This window comes from Rhopalosiphum maidis, chromosome 2 (genome assembly GCF_003676215.2).
Source record: "Rhopalosiphum maidis isolate BTI-1 chromosome 2, ASM367621v3, whole genome shotgun sequence".
Taxonomy (NCBI): Eukaryota; Metazoa; Arthropoda; class Insecta; order Hemiptera; family Aphididae; genus Rhopalosiphum; species Rhopalosiphum maidis.
The window spans coordinates 65,087,783-65,106,103 of NC_040878.1; the positions used below are offsets into that span (position 1 = coordinate 65,087,783).

Sequence of the window (18,321 nt, forward strand, 5' to 3'; positions counted from 1 at the left end):
AGTCGTACGATTAAAATATATACGCCATAATAGACGAGTAACGACAGCGGGATATCGATTTTACGCTCATTTTATTGAATTTTATATGAAGGCTTGTGTGGCTCTGAACGTCTAAGCACTATAAAATTCTAATTTACGAACAGCCAATCAATAAAATAACGATGCCAATTAATACGTTAACGTTACAGCGCGGTGTAGGTTTTAATCTATGCTGGGTTGCTTTGCTATAATAAGTAGGTATATTATAAACTACGCTTTGTTGAAATTTAAATATTTTTGTGTCCTTTATAAACTTGTAGCAAAAAGAAAGTTTTCACGAACTTACAAATTGAATGTCCTGTGTAATTTGTTAGGTCATCAAACGCATAACAAATGTTTGAGCGAATAGTCTTATCATCGTTTAACAAAAGAAGGATATTGGTTTTGATATGTATTTTCCTAATCTTTCCTTTTTTGTTTTCTTTGATACGCCTACATATTATATATTGTAATTAACGTTCACAATATTATATATACTTAGCAATTTAATACGACATTACGACCTATACCTCGTCATCCGGCTATTGTCATCGTGTAATTTTCTGATTATCCTTTGTTACTCTTTGATGGTTATACGTTCCTACAATAATACTGATACTGGTACGTTGACGATAGTAATATCGAAATAATTATTTAGCGATTAGGTAGATAAATACACTGGATTATGAATATATTGAATATTATTGTAAAGTTCGGAAGGTCTAGTTAGATATGATAATAATATTTTTATTATTCTTTAAACGTAATCACATCAGTCTAAAGAATTTGGTCTCGTCAAATAAAACACGTAATCTCGTGGATTCATTTATATCTTTTCTAACGAATATTTATGGCACGAAATCATAATTTTACAGTTGCCTGATCGAGTTACAAAGCATTTAATTATTTCGATATTTTGTAATTTACGAATAAGTTATATAATGTATGTATTACAAATCCATTAAGAAGTATTATATGAATTAACTGCATTTTGTGCGAATATCATTAAATTTGAACATTAGGCCGAATACAATATTTATAAGAGCAGCTATTGTGGTGAATAACTTTATTATATAAACACGCCTAACTTATTTATATATATATCGATTTTTTCATGCAATCCGATTTTCTATTTCGAGTTTTTAATTATCTACTTGAACATTCTTTTATTTAACAATTATTTTTGAAGGTTTGTAATTGATTAGAATTATACGATGTCACGATATTATGTTAATACGTAAATGTGTGATATCTAATGCGATTATTAGTGTTGTAATAATAATTATTATTGATGTATTAATATAGTGTTATAAGTTCAACCCGTTGGCAAAATAGATATTTTGGGGTTATTTTTTCCACCCACCATTAATGTTAAAAAAATACTACACTGTCATCATACCACTCTATATTACACATACAGTCATGTCACTAGACGCCATATATTAACCCCGAGGGACGTCACCGTGTTACGATAAAGTTCTTGGATCATTCGGCAATATTATTAGATTATCGAACCCACACATGGAAATACATTTGTATGTATGCGGAGAAAGACTACGATAATTATTAGTACTTATATGTATATTTAATGGTGTATAAATTGAAGGGTGAATTTCTAGTTGGGTATTAATGACGATGGATGAGTAGTGAGTACGATGATTACGGGTTGTACCGTATATGGCAATGCGTTTATAATGATGGCTAAGATATAATATTATTTTTTAATAGTGCATTGATTAAATTCTATAAAAAATATTTTTACAAAATTGTCATACATTTTCTAAAAAAATTAATTAGATGATTCCTAAAACTAAAATTGTATATTTATAGACATTAAAGAAATAAAATTAAATATATAGTTTAACTATTTCACGAGAAAGTATTTTCATTGGGTCTCTAACTCGGTACTTCTTGTGATTTTTGTATCAAAAAATATAAATTAAATCAATTAATTTAGAACAAGTCAAAAAAAAAAAAAATTAAATCACCAAAACTGAAACTTTTTAACTTAAATCAAAATAATCATCATTTATGTAAATTATCGTCAAATTTAATTTATTTAAATCACTATCAAAATGTAAATAATATACAATGTGATTTGTTTAGTATGCTCATCCCAATTTTGCTTTTAATGATAAATTTATTCAAATTTTAATTTTTTGAACTTTTTAGTCCCTATACATAAAATTTATGTTATATTAAATTATTTAGATTTATTATACCGTTTAATAATCAATATCGAAAGGCGATGCAAATATTTTTTTCAACAGTAAACCAATCTGCTTTGTTGTAACTTATTAAGTAGATGATTTTTTTTTGAAAATCTTGAATCTTATCAAAATGATGTACCTTAATCAAAATTTGGACAAATTTATTTTGTTATACACAAAAAGCACAAAAAATGTATTAATATATTCAGCCTTTAAGAAAAAAAAATATTAAAATGTATAAATTAAATTTTTATCATAACTAATTTTACGAAATATAACAGTCATATTATGATGGACGTCGAGCGATAACTCTTTTTTTATTAATCCTTCTAAGTAATCTCAATAACCAATGAAAATTTTGAATATTAAATACGCCACCCTTCGGTTATAAAAACACAAAAGACTTCATCGGGGTTTTGGCATTGAGAGAAAACACGGATTTCTATCGTATCTTTACAGTCCATTGATCCAAACTTGGCGATGCCCGGAAGGACAATTCTGCATTGTCTGTATGCCTCGTGAATGATGACCTGTCCAATACTTTAAGCTACATAAAAATATTATCGATCTATCCATGCACAATATATGTTACATGTATACATTTTTTGTGCTAAAAATATAAATATTTTCCTAAATATAAAAATATTCAAACGGCAAAAATAAAATTATCACCTTTGGGGTGCGCATGCATATAGCAATGTATAGGTAATGTATAAATATTATGAGGTAACTATAAAGTGACAATATTCAATACACACGATAAAATTTCAAATATATAGAATATATTATCACATAATTGTAACTATATGTAATATAATGGTAAATTAATGTAGGTACGTATGTATTATACAGAAATTATTCGGTATAAAAACAAAATAGATTGGTGGTTTGGTTAAAAATGTTTTCATATAATGTAAATTACTAGTTAAAAACTAAGTTTATTAAAATATGCTACATATTTAGAAATAAAATAAAAATTAACGATCGAAATAGGATTTGTGCACGTGTGTGAAATACAAGATATGATGCGTCTTGTGGTTTGTATTGTATGCGTGTGACACTTCATATGCACTTACAAAATGTAGCACTTTGTATGCTAATATATAAATTCTATGATTCTACATTATAGGAGTATAGAAAAAAAACATAAAATATAAAAATAATAACATCATTATAACGGAATTTTTTTTTCATGTTATACATTTTTATTGTTTGAATAGGAAGATATTATTATTATTACTTTTATCTATTTAGACGACGACAAGCAACTCTTTGATGATGTGCAAGCATATATTTTAAATACGATTTCGATGAAATAAAAATATTTATTGTACACAAAGATGTAGGGCTATAATAATTTATGTCAGTGGCTAATAAATACTGAAAGGAGGGTAAGAAAAGAAGTATATACATTTAAATTCGTTCTCCTAGCGGGATAGACCATTTAAATTAAATTTAGAAAACAGGCCCCGCGAGACCGTGGCTAATGGGACAGATTCATCCGTACGTGTATTTTATTTTTATTTTATAATTTTATTTTTTATTTGAAGACACTAAATCATTTCGTCGACCATTTCATGTAATACATAATAATAATAAAAAACGATTTAAACATTGTTAACTAACGTATAGGTTACAATAATATACTACGTTTCAATGCAGTATTAATACTTCATATTATTATTTAAGTATAAAATAATATGATTTTAAGAGTAAAAACTAACAGGATGAAAACCTAACACCGTGATAATAATAAATAATAATTAAGAAATGAAGTGCAAAAATACTACATCACAATCAAATAATACAAATAATGTTATTAAAATATCAAAACGGATGTTTCAAATAAATTTTGAGTATTTCAATTGAATATTCTTCTCAGAGTTTGTTTTATTTTTGAATAAATGCCAAATTATTATAGTATGGTAGCTAACACTAGAGAGTAGATTGATATGGACATGTGTAAACAATATTCTTTTTTTTTATTTCCAATATACAATCTATATTTACACAATTATTGTAAGTGTTAAGGGTATAACACAAATATACACTTTAATTTTAATTAATCATGTTAATAAATTAATAATAAGATATATATAATATTTTTGTAATAAGCTTTGATGTGAGCAGTCATCCATTAATGGCATTCTCGGTGAAAAATATTCGAAATAAATTCTAATTTTCTCTGAGTCATTTCAAATTCAATTGAAATGATTCATGTGATTCATATATATGCATTCAACCTACAGGTGTAAATGGGAAATGACCAAAATATAATCATGTGTGCATAATAATATATATAATATGTATAACATAAAAATGTGCGTATGTGCGTATTATATTTTATTGTTTAAATATATACGTATGTATAATCCAAGTAAGCATTGTGCTCACCACTAAAATATTCTAATTAATAATCAAATATTATGTTTTGTTTAAGAATTTAATTGTTTATTATTATATTATGTTAATAAAACATAAAATAGTTTTCATATTTAAGTGTGGATAAAATGTTTTAATTTATTATTTTTCGAAAATCGTCAAAGAAATATATGGTTTAATTGTTAAACAACTTGATAAATATACGCATTATTCAGGTAGGTACATGATGAAAATAGTTATTATATACTTTAAATAAGATTTTTTTAATTTTGTTCAATGCCCATCGGGTCTAGAAATGATAATATTACATTATAGAAATATATATCACCATGGCACCTACGCTTTTTGAAAAACCGGTTAATCCATTATTATAAAAATAAAATAATTTATGCTAACTTCACCGTGGATTATTCGATTATGGTTTTTAGCATATTGATCTAAAATGTTATTACATTTTCTTTCTATTAACAGATACAAATGGAACTAAGCTTAACCCCGTGTAACACGATGAGACATCAAAGATACGGCCGACAAAGACGTAATATTTATTTTTTGGTAAATAAATAAAGAAAAAAAAATTAATATTTGCTCTTAGACAGGACAGTCAATTAGGCTTTTTCGAACTGAATCATGAATGTCCAACAAGTCAACAAATATTTAAGTTGTCTGAAACAGTGGGTAGACTGAACAACAAAGTCAACATTGTTATAATGTTATCATCACCTCAAACATGCTTCCCCAGTGGAAATCATCGCACACTATGTCAATATGCCCACATACAAAAAAAATGTAAATATTTTTAATAATATACCTACGAATTTGTTAATAATTTGCAAGTGTTTTAAACAGCAGTTTGATTTTAAAATAATACCGGTAAACCTGAATGATTTAAAAAGTATATTTAAACACTATCTATTAAATTTTCAATTAAAATAGACTTGTATAATCAGTGAGTATTAATTGAGTGAATAATGATTAATGGTTTAATTAAAACCAATTAAGATTTTTTGAACATTCTTATTAATTGAACAATTTTCTTATAACAAAATTATATTTATCAATCTGCATGGCATCTCACTAACAATAATTTTATAAAAGAACTGAATTATGATTTATGTTTATATTGAAATGGTAAAAATAATTATTTAGGTACGAGTTTATAATTAACTAAAAAAATAAATATACATACATTTAGATACAAAATTTTACTGTAATTTATTGTACAGACGTATTAGTAGGTAAATATTAAATAGGAATTATCCTCTGCGCCAAAAAAAAAAAAAATAAGTTTAGCCTATTTGTGCCAAAATAAAAAAGGTATACCTACGTTTTTATCAATAGCTTTTTTGTACAAAATTGAACTGTATATTAATTTTACAGAAATGATGATGTAATAATAAGACATTTTGTAAAATATTTTTTTTTAACAAATTTACAAATTAATATTTTTTTTAATAGTTGTAGATGATAGACAAAAAATAGGCAAATGTATCAAACATATTAAACGTAGTTAGTGTTGTTCTAATAAAATTTGCAACAACAAAAATATTCATTTAAATTGGAAACATTATTAAAAGAGGCGGGTATATAACTGACATTTAAAAATTTTTTTAAATATGCAATAAAATAAGTTTTGGAAATCCTGATCCTAATGTATATATATATATATTATATACTATACAAACAAATTGTTTTCGCAATAAAAAATTTTAATCAAAATTAAAATAAAAATATTTTTGTTATTATAATTTATTTCTAATCTTAATAAAAATAATAAAAAAATTTAGTCAAATATAATACAAAAATGAGAAAGTTTATGATTAACTTACTATAATTAGTATAATTTAAAAAAATTAAAAAGTTTTAATGATTAAATATTACAAAAAAATGAGTTTTTCGCTATAAAATAATTATAATTTATTAATTTATCATGTAAAATTTAAACTTTATTAATTATTTTTGATTTAAAAATTGTATTTATGTAATCAATTTTTATTTTATAATTATATGTGTGTAATATTTTTACAAACTATTTCAAATAGTTTTCAAACCATCTTAATGTAAAGTGTAATGTGGATAGTAAATTTAGTGCAAAAAGGCTGTCTATAAAATCATTTTTTTTTCTTCACGCAAATAAATATTTTCTGTGCGAAACGCCAGAACATGACATATATTGAAGTATCGATAACTGTATTTTGATAAAATATTTAATATAAAAGTTTATGATATATTATATAGTTATTATACAATAATAATATAATATATATTTTTGTTAAACTAATATACACGTGAAAACAGTTTTTGTTGGATAATATACTACACGATGGAAATGGACTTAGAAGTTAGAACAAGTGGGTGGATATTAGATAGAATTATAATCGTACCTTTGGAAATATTACAAATAGGTATATACTCAAAGATGAACAATCAATGCACTATATCTAAGTCTTAATTTCAATTCTTAAAATACATAACTAATATTAAAAAAAAATCAAACAAATAATTGTGTGTGTCTAATATGTAGCCATATAATTTTTAGTTGAAATACCTATCTATTGTTAGAAGATATTATACGTAATTAATGGGGCATGGTGATTTGAAGAAAATATCTCGAAAGGGTGAAATATGATAAACCTATTAAGTACGACCACGACTGTGGTGCGTAGGTATATGTCAATTATTAATTATTCACACCTGTTATATGAAGAATAATCAATTTTGTGCTGTGATAATAATCATTTATGAATCATTAAAATTAATCGATGACGTAGACATTGATGTTTAAGAATGGACAAAATGTTATAGATATACCTGCGGTCGCACGAGCAGTGCATGAGCGTGTTCAGCCTCCAATTGAACAGACCGTATTTACTTTGCAAAGCGCCAATCCACATCGGACAAGACGTGTCGTGAATCCTGCAGCACCGATCCGCTCCACCAAACCCGTCAAGTTGTCTGTATGATTTCGCCGAACGCCCTTTCCCACACCATTTTGTACCAGGAACTCTCAACACGGACATCAGATCTCTCTTTCTGCGTTTGCTGAAATCACAAGAATAAAAAATATTTTATTGTATTATAAGACAGGTGCATTGTAATATGTCATAAATTATAATCATAAACGTGCAATTAATGGTATATTATCATTAGACGTTTTAAACAATTATACAAATAAATATTGCAGAAAATATATCAACAAAATTATGTTTGCTGCAGTTATATTGTATAAATACGTATATATACATATTATTACGTATCATCGTAGAAATAATGTTCAGAATATCTCCACTGAATATATATTGTGTGTATACCGCGTGTCCCCGGAAAGAGCGCACTTTATCATTTATTACTCATTATCCTGTAAATATTTTTAAATTCTGTTTGCAGGACGTTAAACTAGTTACTAGACTAATGGATTATACATTTTTATGACTAACAATTTTTTTTAACTCGTGTATTTTGCGCATGCGTAACACACCTTCATTTTTTTCAAATAGCAACCCCTATTTTTAGTATAATTTTCGAATTGATCAATTTTTTCCAAACAGTTTTGATCTATCAACAATTGTATTCTAAATTCAAAAATGGCGTTATTTGAGCTAGATATAAATTTTAAAAAAATGTATTAAATTAATTTTTTTTTTTAGTTTACATATTTTTTCGTTCTTAACACCATATGATACATTATATACAGGCGTACTATTAGAGTAATAAATGACTTACCAGGTATCTATGAATTACTATTTTATTTTATTATTACACATTATGAAATTACAAAAATAACGTAATTTATTTAAAAAAATTCAAACTATAACTTTATAAAATATTGACAAAAACGAACAGAAAACGTTTAACTATACTAAGATCGCAATGACACATTACTCTGATAGTCTGATAGTGAGTCTCATAGTATAAATTTTAAAAGATAGGTAACGCTTAATGAGTAATGACATTTTAATAAGTAAGTATGATAGATAAAAAAAAAGGAAAAACCAATGTTCATTATAATATTAATAATAATAATTCTGATGGAACGAAAAATACACACAATTATAAATAAAATAAATATTCAAATGATGTTCATGCAAATGTTACTTATTAGATTTGAGGTATTTTCTACTCAACTCTACACAACCAGAGACTTTCGAATAATTTATACAATAATTCCTGTGAATTGAATTGTAAATAAAAATGTATATAGTATTGTTAAAAAATAGAATTGTAATCGGGCCTTGAAGAATCAATAGTAAAATATTATCTTCTTCAGAATTCTAAGTCTTTTTTAAAGTTTAAATTTCTCTTACTAATTCAACAGGTAAAATTATAAGTATATTCTGTATAACTATAATAAGGATAATAATATATTATAATAGCTAAATAATAAATAAATAATAATTATAAAATGTTAATATACTGACCCGTCGTTATCGACCACGTTATTAGTGGTGACCTCGTGATGCTGCTGCTGATACTCGCTTGCAAGTCTTCTTCTAGTTTTCTTATGATTTTTATGACAAGCTCTTTTCAAATGTTTGAAATCTACCATGGAGGCATATTCTTTAGTTAAGGATCCGACAGTGTGGTTTTTGCCTTGTTCCTCATTCCAAAACTCTCGAACGAAATTCGTGGCCGTCTCGGGTTCTTTGACGTATTCGCAGTCGAAGAGCGTCATTCCTGTGCCGTAAATCATTTGCATGAAATGTATTCCATCCGTGACTTGATGCAACATCAACTCCTCGCTGCAAACGAAAGTAATAAATAATAATTATTATATATATATATATTAGTTTTATATTACACTAGTGCACTTCGGACACCTGTTCTGGCTTATCACTTACACGCGCGCACGTGCAGGACATATAGTACTAAACTTAATCGTGTCAAGTACATAAAGATAGGCATGTTCAAGTGAAATTCAATTTTATGTCGTAACATCAACGAGTGTCGAGTACCTATAAACTTAAAGATTCTCGGCCATTACATATTTCCTCAGACTCATGCAGTGACGCATTGACCTACAGCGTGTAACTTACACATTTTGGAAACTATTATTTTATCTCACTCGATATCAAATTGTACTTATAGAAAAAGTTGAAGACGAATTCATTAATTATTATAATTTATGACCGTATATACTGTATGTTTGTATGCGACGAATGTAATATCCGATAGACAATAGACGATACCTATATAGTATTATCAGAACCGTATTTGTTTATCATAGGTCTATAATAATACTTATCCGACTCATATTCATATGATTACTATTTAGTTGTCCAGCCGTGGGCAATGGGATCGTACGATAAATATCTGAGATTACTGATTACGTAAATTCGATGATTGGATCTCAGAAACCCGAATTTCTAGGCGCTTCAGGGTTTTTACCGCATAAGATGTAATGCCGCGACCAACTCATCGTTTAGATATTATGTTAACGAGGTGGGTACCAATAGGCGCTCTACAGGTAGGTATAATACGTTCAATAGTAGATATACCTAATAAATATAATTAACACCTATAAAAAAAGTTATTGTTTGCTTAAAAAAAATCGTAAGTCTCTTTTAAAATTTTTATGTGCAATTAAAATTATGGTTTGTAGACTACCTACTTATCTTAACCATAATTTTAATGCTACAAATTCTTATTATATAATCGACATATAATAAGTCTGTCGAAAATCGGTATCATCAATTTCCATAAATATCTTAATATATGAGTTACGGTAAATTCTATATGACTGTCATAAACATTTTATATACACGCGTAGGTATATATTATATTTATATAGCATGAAAATGTACTAAATCAAGCATAAAACCTCATATTGGCAATAAATAAAGATAACTTTATCATGGGCGGGTTTTTATTAAATTTGTTTCGATTAAAATGAATTAGGTACACTTCAGATTCCCGGATGAAATCTTATAGTGTTCATTTTTTCTCACTTCTGTGGTGCACGACCAGTAAAGTTTCTGAAAGAGCGAGTAAACGAAGGAAATGGTTCGGAAGGCACTTGAGTTGTCATTTACAGATTTAAGTTTTGTGAGTCGAAGATATGGAGCAGTTTAAAATGTATATGTAGGTACACTAACAAGTCAATGTATAAGGGAGTTGGCTTTTGTTTGTGATGTTTAGATTTTTGATTATTAACCATTCTAAATGATGTTCAACTATCAATCATCAAAACTTTAATATTATTTTTGAAAGTTAATATTATTCTTAAATCCGTGCACGGTGCACCCAGCATAATTTAGTAAAAGCAATTCTTGAGTGTAATATAATATTTTTGGTTTTGACTTTAGTTATTAAATATAATAAAATTATGTAAAATAATATAAATAAGTATTGAGAATTTATTTGTTCAGTGATCACTGCAATATGAGGCAGAATTCATATAATAAACTACGAGTATAGAAAGTAATTTTTAATATCAGTGACATACTGACATAAACAATTTTAATAAATAGTAAGTTCTTAGTACAGATATAGTAGTAATAATATATGTTTGAAATAAATAAGCCAATTAAGTTTTTATGGAGATTCCCGTAATGTTTTGAAAAATTTTCCATTTAAAATATCAAGTAGAAAAACGTTTTCAGTCAAGCACGAGTGTAGTTCGCCTCATGGTAAATTCACGCATATATTTAATTTAGTTATTAAATGAAAAATGGTTTAAGCAAAATACACATATCATTATTATTAATATATTATTATAATATTATTTACATTAAAGTTTAGTTATATATTACTTATATAAAAGACAAAGGGAATAATAAACGTAACACATATTGTGTGTATAATATGCGTGTGTGTGTATGTATTATATATGAATACACCATACATGTGAATATGTGACGATGATAATTTTTTTAATTAACACTGAGAGCCATAAGAGATTTGAAATAAATTCCCTTACAGTTTTTTAAAATTTTATTCATAATCAAATATAACCACTAAGTTATAATATACGTAGGTAGGCGTTTTTATTGGCAAAAAAAATATAACGATAAATTGTATTGATTGAAAATGAAATAAAAGACTTAAATGGTTTATTTTGTATGTATAAAGGTATATACAAGTGAAACGATAATAATAATATTCTGATGGCTAATGATTTTTATTTTTTACTGTTTACGGAATAATTCAACGAAATCTTAAAACGTGTTTACATTGATAGTTCAATGGTTATAACAGCTATATAGCCTATATTATAAGATTATCGTAATGCGTAGGATGTAATTCCGCACTTAAAAAATAAATAAAAATAAAAAATCAAGTGTTCAAGAAAATAACAATCCTATAAAAAAAAACCTAAAAATATTAATTTAATTCTTATCGGTGACGCCGCCACGTCTATATTACGTTGTTTCATAACCGTTACAGGATCTGCGTCGGTGTAGGTATACCTATTACAGTTGATATCATGTTATATATACTGCGTATGTACGTATACGCGTGCCGCGTGGTGTTATTTAACGCGGAGCACGCACAACTTACAAGCGTATTATAGTTTACTTGACGACGACGTATAATAGTTTTGTGCGTGGTGTACACCACTACATCAAGTGACTATATTATTATTGTTCACGGTATACAATGGAAAATACTATATGAAGTATGTACATGTATATATATATATATGTATATACCATATATGTTACAAAATGAACGGCACTTATTATTAAAAAAACCAAAGTGTGTTCCGACCGAAAGTTGAAATCCTTCTTAAAACACAAAGCGGTTTTTGTTTTATTGCTATTATTCTACGAGAGTATTATTAATACAATTTTACGAACAAAATAATAATAATAATATAACAATTTATATCAGAAGAGGCATATTTAATAAAGTGGACATTGACATCAGTTATTAACTGTAAGTTAGTATACTATAAGTTATTGCAGAATTTTTTTGCGATCATCATATTAATCATAAAGTTATAACATTTTAAACTGGTTTCAAGACAAAGAGAACTTTTTGTCTATTAACACAGTTATTAATCCTTATTTTATAATACAATATTATATTATATGCATTAAATTAATATAGAATATTAATTATTAGGACATTAGGTATATCATTAAAGTCAATTCTAACGTTTTATTATCGACTGTTGTCTGTTATTTATATATCATTAAATTTTTTATAAATGTATGTCATTAAAAGAAACATTATACTCAGTGTACAGTATAAAGTTTTTTCCAAATAAATAGAATATTTTTTTACAATTTTTATTTAGTATTATTACTAATGTATATAACTAATATATGGAGACAAAATACATTTTTCTATTTAACATGATGCCTTCGTTTTGACGTTTTCCTGGCCAATGATAATACTATAATTAGTGTGTACCTACATGGCTATATGTACCTGTGTTAATGTGACGTATGTTTAAATTGTCTAATGAGATGTAAAAATATACAAGCAGTGTTATCGCAAAACAAACAAACAAAATTTAGTATACTATTACGAGTAAATCAAACGTTTTGATTTGTGTTAATTTTTCTGATTTTTAGAAGGGACGGTAGAAGAAACGAAAACCGCGTTGTCAACTAAATTACATGAAAATTAAATAATATAAAGAAGTCAATTGTACAGCCATATAGGTAGGTATCTAAAAAGAATACCAAGTGAAAACATTTTAATAATTAAATCGCATAATAATCGGCTGGACACAGGATTTTTTTAGGGTCGAAGTAACTATAATACCGGTTATAAGAATATCATATGCATTCGTGTGCTCTTCCACCTCTCACGAAATAATTTTAATGTTCGTAAAAAAAAAGATCTCGAGAGATGCTTTGGAATGGAGAGAAGGGAGTTTGTGGCATATTGGCATATCGCGTGGCAATGATGACGGTAGCATTAACGTCTCATCGTTCGACAACGTTTTATTTTATCCGAAACACCGGGACGTGCAGAATAACCAAATCACAGACGCAAACGTAGCGTTATAAATCACTGTATACACATTATACTCACGTATATTAATTATATTTCTTTATGTAAATCGAGTGGTATAGAGTCGCAGACGTATACACGCGGAGTCCCGCGCGAGAAACTTCCATTATAGCTCAACGTCGTCGTCCCCTGCGATGCAGTGGTGTACACGCGTGATTAATTGCGGCGAAGGGGGTGAGTCTATATTATTGTTATTTTTTTTTTTTTTTATCTTTAACACATTATATTAATCGCGCGGTGACGACAAAAGCAAGAGCGTTAAAGACAGAGCACGAGACCCGGAAAAGTCGCGTCCGCCCCCTTGTTTCGAGATTAATTACACGCGCGCACACGTCGTCCGGCCATTTACATGTACAGGATATATCACCTTTAAACGAGTGTCGTGTGTGTGTGTGTTTATAAATCGACGGTCGGAAAACCGCAAAACATTATACCGCGGAGACCGAACAATGGCCGCCTGCAGCCGTCGTTTATATATATTTATATGTACGCCGAGGGTCCGAATAAAATGGGAAACAAAAAATATAATATAATAAGACCTGCGATCAACAGTGTACGCATATACAAAATTAATAGGACAGATATTATGCGTTTAATAGGTGTAGAGTATAGAAAATCGGTATCGTAAACTTTGATATATATATATATGTATATTAGCTACAAAACAACCGTAAATAACAGTTTTTTTTTCGTTTCGGGACGAGTATAGGTCAGTAGGATTGGTGCAGTATGTAGGTATAGCGCGTGTGTATAGTTGCAGCGACCGGGGCGAGAAACGGAATTAAAAAAAAAAAGAAACCCAAAAACCTCCAAAAGCGATAATATACAGAAATGGCCGCTATCAATTACGTGGCTGTTGACGGTTCAATGGAAACAACAATTAGATCAGACACACCGCGTGCACACACACATATGTATATACTACATATGTGTATACTTCAATATGTATACCGTATTATATATGTATAATAGAAACCGACGATACACGCATATATAATATACGTTATTTAAACGTCGAGTTTGTGTGTGTGTGTGTGTGGTGGGGGTGTACGGTCGTATTCTTCATGTACAGGGGAGGGTGTCGGAGCCTGCATTGTGTCCCTGCGGAGTTTATTATAAGAGAAGAGAGCGGCGCACCCGGCCATACATATATTATATTCGACGACACGTCACTTCACGCGCCCTCCTGTTCGCGGTTGTATTGTACATTTATATACACGTAATAATATGGACACGCGGGCGAACGATTTTACACAGTGACTTTCGGATAAATTTCATTCGCGTTATACAGTATACGTATACTAATCACCGCGTTTGCGGCGGATCGCCCCATGTGAGATGGCCGTTAGCCACACAGACCCCACTGCCGCCGCCGCAGAGCAATTACTCCACATAATAAATAGACGCTGACAGGGGTGTTCGGGGCATATAATATGTGGTGGCTGCATCCCTTCATCCGCATAAAAAAATGTATAGATATCAATTGATATATCTTGGGTTTTAACTTATTATTTGACTTTTGCAATTTCTGTGAAAATTAATATTTTTTACGGTGCGTATTTTATTTATTTAATGTATGTACGGGTATATACCCTTGTGGGTTGTAGCCTTGTTTACATGAGTATACAATATACATATTACATTTCGTTTACAAATTTAGAGATTTTACATAATACATACAAAATAAATTATTAGCAGGTAGGTAATAAGTATATAATAATAAAGAAGAATCAGTTTTGGCGCGAGACATTAACCACCTGACGGGTTCATTGCACACGCGTATAGTTGGCGTGGTATCAAGTGTTATAAAGTTACATTTTTTTTTATACTTTTCTGATCAAAATTTTACGAGAAATATAACTATGAAAATGTTCATTGTGTAATTATGAATTTTGAATTATTTTTACGTAAGCCCACCCCGTCTCTTTACAGATATTTTTTTTAAATCCTGCATAAGACATGGTTTATTAGTAAAAGATATATTATGATGGCGATATGGTAGCATTTCGCATCTCCTTCATTCTAGTTAGGTAGTAGTGACAGCTAATATATATATATATATTAATATATATCTTTTCAATTTTTCATATTTTAAAAATATTATAATATTATATATAATTATCAGTATTGTAACCATGATTAATTTTCCGGGGCATATAATTTATGAATTTCTAAAAATTGTATAGACAGATGTTTGGAGTTTTCGAGTAAATTATAGATGGTGAACTGATGACGTGTACGTATAGTATATGTAATACTCGTATTTAAAATTGCAGTACAAATTATGTAACAGTATATTAAGTAGAATTTGTAAGAAACTCACATTTCGGGGTAGAGATAGGTTTCAAATGTCAATCCCACCTTCTGGTTACAGCATTGTATTTAATAAATACACCTGCTATGTATTTTGAAAAAAAAAATATTTTATTTTACAGAGTAAACGAACAAATCGACAAAGGCCGCTGGAATAACGAATTGTAAACACATTTTTCCTGTGGGATAAGACTTTTATGCATTTAAACGTATATTCATAGCAACTTAAAGAGTTTAACGAAAGTACTTGAACTAACGAAAACTACGTCATCCGCAAATGCATGTTAATACTTAAATAGTAGTGCTTATGATGCTGGTTTTAAATTAGATAAATGTTAAAACCCTTAAGTTGAAAACTGATGATAAAAACTCATTTTCTACAACTTAGCTACATAATATGAATATATGATTTACATATATCATCGTATTATTAAATAATGTACATTCGTATTTAAATAAGATATTCTTAGCTTTTATACTATCTAAATATATATATAAATCTCTAATCCATACCAATAATTGAGGTTCGCAGTTTGTTTTTTAACTGTGTATAACATATTATAAGACGTAATAATGTAAATCAACTGTAACGTATCATTAAAATTAAATACCAATAAATATATTTTAGAATTAATTGTATAAACATATTATACATTTTAATATTTGCATTTTGTAAATCTTATAATTACTGTATTATCTTATTACTCACACTATCTTATGCCTATAATCATAAATATATTTTTATTATTATATAAATTTAAATTTTAAATACCGTCCTAAGTTATTAATTTTCTTTTCTAGCCTTTACATCTAATTTACACACATGGTATAGGATACAAACATTACTATAATATTGTATAAAATATTTTGTAGGCAAATTAACAACAAAACACAACGTCGAATTCACAAGAATGCGTATTATCACGATTTCGCAATGCGTTTATTATGACGTGTATTGAATTCAGATTAACATTAATAATTCTATTGTAGTCGTAGGTACATATTTTAATGTGACGATAAAATAAAAATTAAAAGATATAAACGATAATAATATCACACATTTACGATCACAAGTTCACACAAACATTCCAAACGCATGTTAACTGTATAGGTATTTAACCGGAAATGACCTACAGGTACATAATATTTTATATTCCCGTCGGAACTCGGAAGAGTATAGGTATTCTATATTAAAACTATTCTTGTTATTACATCATTTGACTCGTGTATGTGATTTTTTATAAACTATTTATTGTACGATTATGATTTAAAGAATAGAAACTTGATGATCGATTTCTCTTTACTCCTAGTATAGGCAAATATATAAGTAAATATAATATACCTACACTAACTGTTATACACACTACACAGTGTACATTAATGCCTCTTTTACTAGATTTTTTTTCACGCGATCATGATACCGCATTGTGTATACATATTACACGATGTCAAATAGTCAAAATCTAAATCAATATTTATTATTTTTAATCAGGAATGAGTTAGATACATAGCACACGAAATAATACTGTATACTATATAGAACGCATACTGCTTATTAATAAGTGCAGCGTATGATATTATGGTTAATATTGAAATCGTGATCAAGATGAATTTTATGATCGTGGCTCATTGTGATTTTAATAAATTATAATTATTATATACCTAAACGCATTTAATATGTCGTTACAGAAGCTTATACACATTTTAATTAATATTGCAATCACAACAGAAATAAGTAATTATATTAAATTGATTTAGCGTTTTACGATTATAAAATCGTTACATGTTGACAGTAGATCGACACGTAACCACGTAATTGTATAATGTATACCGTATATAATATATATATATATATCATATGGAGATTTGAGCATCAAATAACTATCAATATCGTACGATAAATTAACAGAGACAAAATATAATATACATAAATATAAACGTAAATTAAACACAGTCATAATATTCTATCTCACAATGCCCTAAAAATAATTCTAACCACATCTTCAGAGGCACTATTCACAATTAACCTCAAAACTTTGGAAACATGGAAGGAAAACTATAGCGATATCCATTCCAGAAATAAACTAAGAAACATAAAGTCTTTCATTGAATATGGATTTTCTCTCAAGCCTAAAAAGATGAGACGTAGTTATAATTATATAACTCTAGTCAGAATAGGCCACACGCATCTTACCCACTCTTTCCTCATCTTCAAAGAACTCGCCCCAGTATGCAAAAAAAACTTTTCGGTGGAACACATTGTTATTAGATGCCCAAAATATACAAAAGCTTAAAAAACTTTCATCAACCCAACATCTCTCCGACTAGCTTTCAACGAAGAAATCACCGAAGCAATTTGTACATTTTCCGCACCGTACACTTAAATAAAAAATTGTAAGCAACAGTAATTATTTCATTCTTATAACCTATTTTT

At 28.1% G+C, this 18,321-nt stretch overlaps 1 protein-coding gene across 2 annotated transcripts in view; it reads right to left on the reverse strand.

Annotated features, from left to right (window-relative positions):
* LOC113551652 overlaps positions 1-18,321 on the reverse strand; it is a 44,585-nt gene that overhangs the window by 13,943 nt on the left and 12,321 nt on the right. For both annotated transcript variants that reach the window (XM_026954024.1, XM_026954025.1), the window contains exons 2-3: positions 9,029-9,349; positions 7,422-7,652 (exon numbers count right to left, since the gene is read on the reverse strand). In XM_026954024.1, coding sequence (XP_026809825.1) covers positions 7,422-7,652; positions 9,029-9,349 — 552 coding nt within the window. The remainder of the gene's footprint in view (positions 1-7,421; positions 7,653-9,028; positions 9,350-18,321) is intronic.